This window comes from Nomascus leucogenys, chromosome 6 (assembly GCF_006542625.1).
Source record: "Nomascus leucogenys isolate Asia chromosome 6, Asia_NLE_v1, whole genome shotgun sequence".
Classification (NCBI taxonomy): Eukaryota; Metazoa; Chordata; class Mammalia; order Primates; family Hylobatidae; genus Nomascus; species Nomascus leucogenys.
Window position 1 is genome coordinate 16,024,735 of NC_044386.1, and position 11,338 is coordinate 16,036,072.

General features: G+C 47.0%; 1 protein-coding gene across 1 annotated transcript in view; it reads right to left on the reverse strand.

Moving 5' to 3' along the window:
• MYO10 (myosin X) overlaps positions 1–10,891 on the reverse strand; it is a 274,349-nt gene extending 263,458 nt beyond the window's left edge. The window contains exon 1 of the mRNA XM_003263177.3: positions 10,390–10,891. Within this exon, the coding sequence (XP_003263225.3) occupies positions 10,390–10,410 (21 nt within the window). The 5' untranslated portion in view covers positions 10,411–10,891. The remainder of the gene's footprint in view (positions 1–10,389) is intronic.
• Between the last annotated feature and the right edge of the window lie 447 nt (positions 10,892–11,338).

Here is an 11,338-nt window from a genome sequence, read left to right on the forward strand (position 1 = left end):
TCACCTTGTTGGCCAGGCTGGTCTCGAACTCCTGACCTCAGGTGATCCACCCGCCTCGGCATCCCAAAGTGCTGAGGTAACAGGCATGAGCCACCATGCCCGGCCTCAGTTTTCTTTATAACATACACAGCATTGAAAAGTTATAAAGAACCTCAGAAATACCTGATTTAAGAAATGGTGATAAATCACAATATCAATAATAATGACTTACACAGAATGCTTGGTTATCTCTTATCCAGAAGGCTTGGTGCCAAAAGTGTTTCAGAATTTGGAATATTTGCAATACACCAGTTCAGCATCCCTAATCCAAAAATCCAAACTCCAAAATGCTCCAAACAGCATTTTCTTTGAGTGTCATTTCGGCACTCAATAGAGTGGCTATGGTTAACGTTAATTGATTGTACATTTCAAAATACCTAGAAGAGGATAATTTGAATAACCCTAGCATAAAGATAACAATTTAAGGGGGCCGGGCGCGGTGGCTCACGCCTGTAATCCCAGCACTTTGGGAGGCCAAGGCGGGTGGATCACGAGGTCAGTAGATCAAGATCATCCTGGCTAAACGGTGAAACCCCGTCTCTACTAAAAATATAAAAAATTAGCCGGGCATGGTGGCGGGTGTCTGTAGTCCCAGCTACTCGGGAGGCTGAGGCAGGAGAATGGCGTGAACCCGGGAGGCGGAGCTTGCAGTGAGCCGAGATCGCGCCACTGCACTCCAGCCTGGGGGACAGAGCGAGACTCCGTCTCAAAAAAAAAAAACAAAAACAATTTAAGGTAATGGATATCCCAATGACCCTGATGTGATTATATGAAAGTATCAAATGATCACATGTACCTGGAAAACATGTAAATCTAATATGTATCAATTAACCATAAATATTTTTTCAAAGTTTCCAATTTGGAAGCATTTCAAATTTTGGATTTTCAGATTACGGATATTCAATCTGGATGATGAAATTAAAACTTCGGAGTACTTCTTAAAATCAATAATCTATCACATGCAATCTCATTCTTTTTTTAATCTAAATACTGCTGTATGAATTTCGTTGACAATGTCAGTAACTACTGTCCTGCCTCAGCAAAGCAGGCCATCTCTAGACTTAGATTAAGAAAAGAACAATCTGGCCAGGTGGGGTGGCTCATGCCTGTAATCCCAGAACTTCAGGAGGCCAAGGCTAGTGGATCAATGGGGGTCACAAGCTTGAGATCAGCCTGGCCAACATGATGAAACCCCGTCTCTACTGAAAATACAAAAATTAGCCAGGCATGGTGGCACACACTTGTAATCCCAGCTATGTGGGAGGCTGAGGCAGGAGGATTGCTTGAACTCAGGAGGTGGAGGTTGCAGTGAGCCAAAACTGCGCCACTACATTCCAGCCTGGGCGAAAGAGCGAGACTCTGTCCCAGCAAAAAAAAAAAGAACAATCTAAGAACCACAAAGAAAGGTTCTCCACCACGGTATTATTGTCCATAAAACAAACTATTGTGAAAATCTTGACTAACCACATAACCAGTGAGTTTGCCAAAATATGGACAAGAAAAATAGATTTATGAAAAATATACTATGCAGTATACGTATTTATTACTCATGAAACATCAACACCCAGACATAGGCAACTGTAATTAAATTCACTCATGTTTGATATTTTGCTGACTTTCAGCAATAAAATCCATAGCTTGAAACATGTTTGTTGATTCTGTCCTAATGACAGATGTATTTGTCCAGGCAGACTAGAAGTCATCTTATTTACCAATCTGTAAGCATGGTTTATAACTTTTAAATGTTTAGATATGTGATATGGGGCCTGAATTTGTACTCTTGCCTCTGGCCCCACAAATGATATTTAAAGCTTTTCTCAATCAACTCTTTAGTAAAAAATGTTACAGGTGTGTTTTATCAGAAACATATATATGAAGGCATAGAAAAAAGGTCTCAATGCATCTACCACAAAACATGAAGAGCCACACCATGGGAGCTTCTTTGTGTCTTTTGCTTATGGTATTTTCTTTTGTTTGTTTGTTTGTTTATTGAGACAGAGTCTTGCTCTGTCCCCCAGGCTGGAGTGCAGTGGCACAATCTCGGCTCACTGCAAGCTCCGCCTCCCGGGTTCACGCCATTCTCCTGCCTCAGCCTCCTGAGTAGTTGGCACTACAGGTGCCCGCCACCATGCCCGGCTAATTTTTTGTATTTTTAGTAGAGACGGGGTTTCACCGTGTTAGCCAGGATGGTCTCGATCTCCTGACCTCGTGATCCGCCCGCCTCGACCTCCCAAAGTGCTGGGATTACAGGCGTGAGCCACCGCGCCCAGCCAGCACTCAGAATCTTTAACTGAAAAACAAGATTCAGGCTGGGCGCGGTGGCTCACGCTTGTAATCCCAGCACTTTGGGAGGCCGAGGCGGGCGGATCACGAGGTCAGGAGATCGAAACCACGGTGAAACCCCGTCTCTACTAAAAAAAAATACAAAAAATTAGCTGGGCGTGGTGGCAGGCGCCTGTAGCCCTAGCTACTCGGCGAGGCTGAGGCAGGAGAATGGCGTGAACCCGGGAGGCAGAGCTTGCAGTGAGCGGAGATCGCGCCACTGCACTCCAGCCTGGGTGACAGAGCAAGACTCCGTCTCATTGAAAAAAAAAAAAAAAAAAAAAAAAAAAAAAAACAAGATTCTATCAAAATACCTCAAATACCACTTCACTAATTGACAGCTGGAATTAGGGAGACAAATGAGTCCCACATTTTCTTTTAATAAACACTTTTCAAATCATCTTGTTTTCTAAGTGCTTTATTTTAATATTTTTATTATTACTATTACAATTTTTGAGACAGTCTCCCTCTGTCACCCAGGCTGGAGTGCAGTGGCTCACCGTAATCTCTGCCTCCCAGATTCAACCGATTCTCCTGCCTCAGCCTTCTGAGTAGTTGCAATTACAGGCCCATGCCACCACGCCCAGCTAACTTTTGTATTTTATTAGAGACAGGGTTTCACTATGTTGACCAGGCTGGTCTCAAACTCCTGACCTCAGGTGATCCACCTGCCTCGGCCTCCCAAAGTGCTGGGATTACAGGCATGAGCACATGGCCCTAAGTGCTTTAGTATGTAAACCTTCCTACTATCCTCATGAGGTTGGAACAACCAGCTTTACAAACCACACTTTATGGGCCGGGCATGACGGCTCATGCCTGTAATCCCAGCACTTTGGGGGGCTGTGGCGGGTAGATCACAAGGTCAGGAAATCGAGACCATCTTGGCCAACAAGGTGAAACCCCATCTCTACTGAAAAGACAAAAAAATAGCTGGGTGTGGTGGTGGGCGCCTGTAGTCCCAGCTACTTGGGAGGCTGAGGCAGGAGAATCACTTGAACCTGGGAGACGGAGGTTGCAGTGAGCCAAGATCACACCATTGCACTCCAGCCTGGGTGACAGAGTGAGACTCCATCTCAAAAAACAACAACAACAGCAAAAACACACACACACATTTTTACAAGGAAACAGAAGGCACTTGGCTTTCCTAAGCAAAAAGCAAACCAAATAAAAATCAGTGGCATGTTTTGTTTTGTTTTGTGACGGAGTCTCGCTCTGTCGCCCAGGCTGGAGTGTGGTGGTGCGATCTCAGCTCACTGAAAGCTCTGCCTCCCGGGTTCACGCCCTTCTCCTGCCTCAGCCTCCTGAGTAGCCGGGACTACAGGTGCCCGCCACCATGCCCGGCTCCTTTTTTGTATTTTTAGTAGAGACGGGGTTTCACCGTGTTAGCCAGGATGGTCTCGATCTCCTGACCTCATGATCCGCCCGCCTCAGCCTCCCAAAGTGCTGGGATTACAGGCGTGAACCACTGCACCCAGCCAATCAGTAGCATGTTCAAAAGCTGATGAACATTTTCCTGCGGAGTTTTCAACATTTCTAGCGTGTGGACTACTTGTTTTCCCAAACTCCCATGCAGTTTTCCACTTGAAAATCATTTACTAACTGCCCACTTCTAGGGCATTTCATCAGAGAGCCTAGAGAAGACGACGCAAGTTTAAGGCAAAGGACATCAACAGGACAGAAAAGCATGGCAGTGAAGAACTCTCTGTGGCTCTGGACACAGCCTGTCTGGGTTCAAATCCTGGCTATCATTTTCTAGCTGTGTGACACTGAGTCAGTTACTTAACCTCTCTGTGCCTCACTTTCTTCATCTATGGATTGGGTATAATTATAGAGCCTTTCCCATAGGGTTGTTCAAGGGATTAAATGAGTCGCTAAATGTAAAGTGCCAGCAACGTGCTTGGCACATGGTAAGTACAGTTGTCCCTATGTATCTATAGGGAAATGGTTCCAAGACCTTCCCCAGATACCAAAATCCATGGGGAAAAGTCTACGTGTTCAGTACAGATGCAATTTTTTTCTTGAATATTTTCAATCAGAGGTTGATTGAATCCAGACATGCAGAACCCACAGATACTGAGTACGGGGCTGACTGTATTCAAGAAACACTAGCCATATTTATTATTGTCTTCAAAGAACTGTAGGATGCTTCATAATCAAGGAAAAAAGTTAGAAGCATCTCCCCTTCCCGCCACAAAATAATCTGAAAATAACTGTTATGCAAGGATTGAATCTCAACCATGAGGACATTTCAATGCCAAGGAAGTGATGAAACTTACTTACAAATAAGATATTTAACCTCGCAAGGCTGTTTACTCATTTGAAAAGGGGAGAGGTTTGTAAAGCATGTAAAGCCTCTAGCTAACAGCAGTAAATCCCTCCTAACAAGACCAAGGCAGAAAGAGAGCCAGGTTCAGAGGTAAGAGAATAGAGGTCACCATGAACTAGACCTGTTAGAGACAGTTTCAAAAAGGAGCCAGACAGGTGGGACATCCGATAGGCAGAGAGACCTGCCTGCACAAAGCATGGAGTGGAACGGGGTAACAGATCCTCTGATGTAGGATCACGTGAGAGAAAAGAATAAAAGAGAGAGTTACAAGATCAGAAAGCCTTGAAAACCAGACTAAGGAATGTGGACTTAATTTTATAAGCAATAAGAACATGCTTTAGACAGAGTTCTGGAAATACAAAATCTGCCAGAAATGTACAGGCTGAAAAAGAGAAAACAAATAAATGCAACGCACCACAGGAAGCCACCTCAGAACAAAAGCTCTAAGGTGGAGATCTCCCTGCACCAGGAGTACTGACATTCCATTCACCAAGGGCCACTTGTTCTTAATTTCAAAGTAGGGTTACTAGGACCAAGGCTTTGTCATTACTCACCTACTATGTGCTAAGTACTCTGTAAGTCTGCTCTCAAATTCGGCTGATAACCATGCAAAGTAGGAACTATTATGCCCATTTACAGACCAGAGAGCTCAAGTCCAGGATTTAGAGCATCTGGCTGAGATCCCATCGGAGGGAGCCAAGCGCTGCTGCTAAGATAGGACGCTTTGGCACTAACCCTGGGGACAGTTAGGCAAGGGGAAACGCGCAATCCAGATTTCACCGGAGGCTCATTCTTGAACGTCCCCTACTAGCTAGTGACATGAAAATGTTATGTAGCAGTTACTCTAAATCCAAACTGTTGAAACTCATTAATAATAAGGTACTCCGGCTGGGCGTGGTGGCTCATGCCTGTAATCCCAGCACTTTGGGAAGCCAAGGCAGGCGGATCACCTGAAGTCGGGAGTTCGAGACCAGCCTGACCAACATGGAGAAACCCCATCTCTCTTAAAAATACAAAATTAGCCGGGCGTGGTGGCGCATGCCTGTAATCCCAGCTACTTGGGAGGCTGAGGCAGGAGAATCGTTTGAACCCGGGAGGTGGAGGCTGTGGTGAGCCGAGATCGCACCATTGCACTCCAGCCTGGGCAACAAGAGCAAAATTCCATCTCAAAACAATAATAATAATAATAGTAATAATAATAATAAGATACTCCATCTCCTACCAATCACAACAGCAGGAGAGCACATTCAAGGTTTACATCCTCAAAGGTGAGCCCACTTAAAGCCAGCTGAACTGGAAAAGCAAACACTGCTCTCTCCCTCCACCACTCTGGTTAAACAGTGAAGGACCTGCCCACGCCAGCTTGTTCCTGGTTTGTGCCTGATTTTGCAGGAATAGCCGGCCACATGATATGGAGTGAGGAAGCAGTCCTACCCTGCCAGCCTCAGCCAGACAGCTTACTGCTCCTGCTCCAACAACTGTCCCACTGCAGCTGCTCCCCCTGGCTTTGCTGTCCCCAACATGGCAGGGGGAAAAAAAAATGAGTACTTGACAATAGAAATGTTTTCAAACTACAGAGAAGAGGCAACACACTATATCTCCATTGTGAGAAAAGGGAAAGAGACCCAATTAATCTCCTGATATGATTTTCTAGTCATCAAAGGGGTTGCCTTCAGGAATTGGTGATACAAGAAGTCCTCAGCAGTTCCCCTTTGCATATGGAGACATGATCCAGGGTGAGGAGAGGAAGCTGCCAAAAATAACAATGTCTACATTTTTCTCTAACAAGAAAAGATGTCAATAGATCACAAACAAAAAAATATACCACCAAATGGGGAGAAAATTGGCTTGGGAACTCTACTCACTTAAAAAGCTATTTGAACGACTCCAGATAACCAACACAACCACAGTCCCTTCTCAAGTTAAGTAGAGGAGGTTGGTGTTTCCACTTAACATCTTTAGAATGAAGTCTGCTCTAATCCAGAGTGAACCAGACTGTAAGAAATAGGTATGTCTGGAATATTTTCCACTAACAATTTATCCCTTAAACATTAATACCTGCTTTCTAGATTTGTATTAGTATCTTACTTGTGTACATTTTACATATTTATTCTGAAAATCAAAGTGTTTGATTAGTCTCACTAATAATCCTCAGTGATCTTGTATTTGAGCAGATACATCATACCTCTGCCTAACAGGGAAATAGAAAGGTCAAGTTCATTTGGTACTTATTGGCCCCTACTATGTTCCAGGCACTGTACTTGGCCCTGAAGACATGAAAACAGTGTCCACTTCAGCACATCAACACAAGTTTGCACAGTAGCCTTGCCACTTTACTGGTTGAGCCTTTTCTGTTTGCTTTTTTATTATTATTGCTTCCGGTTACAGACACATCTAAACTTAGTTTCTGGCTGAAGTAAACTTAACAACTTACTTAGAAATGCTGAAAAAACAAGCTTCCCCAAAGCATACACACAATTAACTCGAGGGGAGCCATAAAATTCTAATGAAGGCCATGAAGAAACTGAAACTGAGGAATGTGGCATGCTCAGTTTCTCTAATCCTGGAGAACATTTTGAAGTCAGCAGCTGTCAGCTGACTGGCACAAGCTTTACAAGCTTCCCCCTGGCGGGCAGTAAGATAACTATCTATCAAATTAATCAATCAATCTAGCAGGCAGTAAGAGTCTCTCTATTTTGTGAGACAGGGTCTGTTGCTCTGGAGTGCAGTGGTGCAATCATGGCTCACTGCAGCCTGGACCTCCTGGGCTCACCTCAACCTCCAGAGTGGCTGGAACTACAGGTGCGTACCACCACACTCAGCTAAGTTTTGTAGAGATGAGGTTTCACCATGTTGCCCCGGCTGGTCTTGAACTCCTGGGCTCAAGCAATCCTCCCACCTCGGTCTCCCAAAGTGCTGGGATTACAGGCTTGAGCCACCGCACCCAGCCAAATCCTATTTAAAACAAGGAAGCGCAGACAAGGCTGTGCCTGCAACACAAATAGGAATTAATACCGCCAGGCAACTGCTTCACAGGTCTAGCTCAGTGGATCTCAACTCGGAGTGATTTTGCTCCCGTCATTCAGCAATGTCTGCAGACCTTTCGGGTTGTCACAACTTGGGGGACAGAGTTAACAATTACTGAGTAGAGTCCAGGGATGCGTTTAACCTCCTACAACACACAGGACGGTCTCCAACAACAAAGAATTACTCAGCAATGGTACCAGGTTTGAGAAACCCTGGTCTAGCTAGAAATAGCAGCTGCGAATCACAAGCAGCTCCCATTTCCTTATTATTTGGTTATTCATACACAAAGCTAAACAGGCAACATCTCATTCAGTAATTTTCCCCCAATTGTTAGCAATGGCTTTAAACTGTTGTCCAACAAGCAACAAGTCATTTACCCCTAAGCCACCATGGGAAAAGTTAGCAAAGAACAGAATTCTACTTAGTGATAAGGAGGCCAAACAATTTAGCTGTCCTTGGAGAATATATCACTCCCACACTCGCTGTTTCTATTCTAACAGGACATTACAGCATTTTCTTCACTGGACAATTTAACAAAAGGATGCTCCGTTACAAGACATAAGAGAGAGAAAGGGGAGCTGGGATCTATGTTAAGAGTGTGTCTACAATTAATACCTCACTATTTAGCCTCTCTGACTGGCCCTGCTTCCTTCCCACTTAAAGTGATTAGGTTTAAGGGTGGAACTTTCACGGCTGATTAGAAGTTAATATTGTAATACACACACATCACAAGATTAAAAGTATAACCTTAAATAAGCGAAAAGTTCCCAGAAATACCAAAGTCACCAGCAGCAAAGGAAAAAGTCTCTGGATTCGTGAACAAGCTCTTCAAAGCTGGGCAAAGGACTTACTCATATCTTTGGGTTAAGATTCTGTCTACAAAATGAAGAGGAGAGAGTAGAAGATCATTAATGGCCAACTGCAAAATAATGTTGATCACAGAAATAAAATTCAACAACCAGGCCCCTTTACACTGAACTAAGGTATCCAGTGCAAGACGAAAAGAGTACTTTGAAAAGTCAAAGTCTCACTGGGTAACAGATCAGGACGCTGTAGCGCATTATCCTGATGTTCCCCCCACTTGCACTAGGGGGCAGAGTTCTTCCCAAGGGGAGCCACGGACCCCCGTGGTGCTCAGACAGGCTGCAGGAGGAGTGCGATCCGTGCAAACTGAATACAAATTTCTATATTTTCATCAGATTTTCTAAGGGACCCAGAACACAAAAACAACAAAGTTAAGAATCATTGCCCTAGGGGCAGGGCCGCCGTTTTCTTACAGATGCAAGCAATTAAACACCGGAACTCACTGTAGCCGGAGGGTCCTTTACCACTGGACAACGTGCAACTCTGGCAGAAAGTTCTGGTGCCTTTTGACAAGCATGAAAACAAAGGTCTATGGACTAGAAAATGCGAGCGTCTCACAATTACATATATTTCACTTTTTTAAAAAAAAACAGGAAAAATACGTATTGATGGATAATTCCTTTCTAGTCTTCCTTCCACAATAAATGTGGGTATCACATCTGAAACACCACTTTTAAAAACTAGATATGACTACTAAACAAGAATGCATTTATCACTTTGGCCAGTATGAATAGCCGTCTGAGAATACAGTCAGTGAGCACGCAGAAAGCAGAATGACTTGAAATATTATATCCAATTAAATCAGATAAACCAAGTCGGCTAACACAGAGGCAAGCCCTCATCAATCTGATTTGCTGGAAGACTCCAAGGCGGTTCTGCACTCAGAAAACATTCCCTGGCTTTCAACGAAAATCACATCAGACTCTCTCAAGTCAACTAAGTTTACTTTGAGCCACTTCAAACCTCAAACAGAATTTATTAAATAAACACAACCAAGAAAGAAAAGGGATCCAAGAAACCACAGTAAATCCCAGAGGGGGAAAAAGGGCTCTCAAGTTAAGTTTCAGTGTCCCACCCTCAACGATCCTAAAGAGGGCATCCGTTTCATCTATTAAAATAGCCATTGTGTGCCCTAAACGAATTTTCTCTACATTCGAGTTCAAAATCTGCATGGACACTCTACACAAATATATGATCTTTTGATCCCAGGGTCTGGTGTTATCCCAAGCCTTAAAAGAGCACTTCTCGGCGAGCAAAGAACTGAAGTCTCCAAGGTCCGGCAGGCAAGGAAAACAGTAACTGATTAAACCCTTGCCTCTCCTTCTCACACTTCATTAAGCCGTCTCCTCTGGAAGTGTTTGAACCCCTGCACAGGAAGCCCGCACGTTTTGCAAAGGAAATACCAGACCAGACCCTTCTTGGAGGAAGGCAGGTCCCCGCTGAACATTTTATTGGGCTTCCTGCACCCGGGCAGTCGAGCGGGCGGATCGCCCCGCCCGGGCCCCGGCGTGCGCCGCCTCACCTGGCGCGGGGTGTCCCGGGGCGCCCCGAGAGCCAGCCACCCACGCAAACGGAAACGCACCTTCGCTACCTCCCCGAGCAAAATGCGAGCGCGGGACAGGACGAAACAAAACCTGCCCGGGCTTACTCATCAGAGACTCTGCGGGGGGGGATGGGGGGTGAGTTCAGGAGACTCCCAGAAAGTTGCGCCCTCCAGGGCTTAGGAGAAAGTACCCAGGGCGCGCGGCGTGGTGGGCAGACGCCTCCCTCCCTGGGCTCCGGAGGCCAGGTCGGACTGGGAGAGCACTTACCTCGGTGAAGAAGTTATCCATTGTTCCAGCGCAGTCCCGGACTCGCCGAGTGCCGCTCCGACTCGCGGAAGTCAGCGCCGCCGCGGGTCCGGGGAAACCATGCGTGTCACGGCGCCACTCCCGAGAACGCGCGCCCGCGGGGCTCCCCTGCTGCCATCGCCCGGTCCCTTCTTGTCCTTCTCACCTTTTGTTCGCCCAAACCCAAGTCCCTAACTCGCCCGTCCCGACGGTAGCCTTTGTCTCTTCTTCCTCCAAGTTCCTCACTACTGGGCGCAGCGCTCGCGAGCGGAGAACAGCTGGTGGCACATTCTTCCCCCAGGCGGGGGAAGGCGGCGAGGTGCTGGCGAGCGCGGCCCCCTCCCTCTGCGCTCCGGCCAGTGGCCCTCGGGGCGGGCAGGAGGACAGCGGGCCGTAAAGTGAGCCGGAGCCGCGATCCCCGCGCGAGCGCTCCGGAGGTGAGCAGTCCCGCGCCGCGGCTCAGCCAGCTCTCGCCCGCGGGACTGCAGCCCTGCGACCTCGCCCCGCCCTCCCGCAGCCGGCCCCGCCCTCCCGCAGCCGGCCCCGCCCCCAGGAGCTTGGCCCTCCGCCAACCCCGCCCGCGCTTCCACACCGTCTGGCCCCGCCCGGGCGGGGCGCCCCGCCCCCTTCCCGACCAGGCCCCGCCCACTCTGCGCCCCAAGCAGCCGCGGGCTCCGTAGCGGACCCGGGAGGGGGCCAAGCGTTTCCCCAGGTCTCCCCACCTAGGCGTAGGCAGGGGATTTGACTCTTCTCTCTGCAGAGAGAAACTAAATAATCACTTAGAGGGGAGAAGAAGGGACTGGGGGCTTCTTTTGTGCCTTTGATGTTTAGCAGACCCTGGAACCGGCTCAACACGGATCTCATTAATGCAGCCCGGCAGACAGCAATCTCGGGAAGGAAGCGCGGTCAGCGGAGCTGCCTGGCTTGCGGG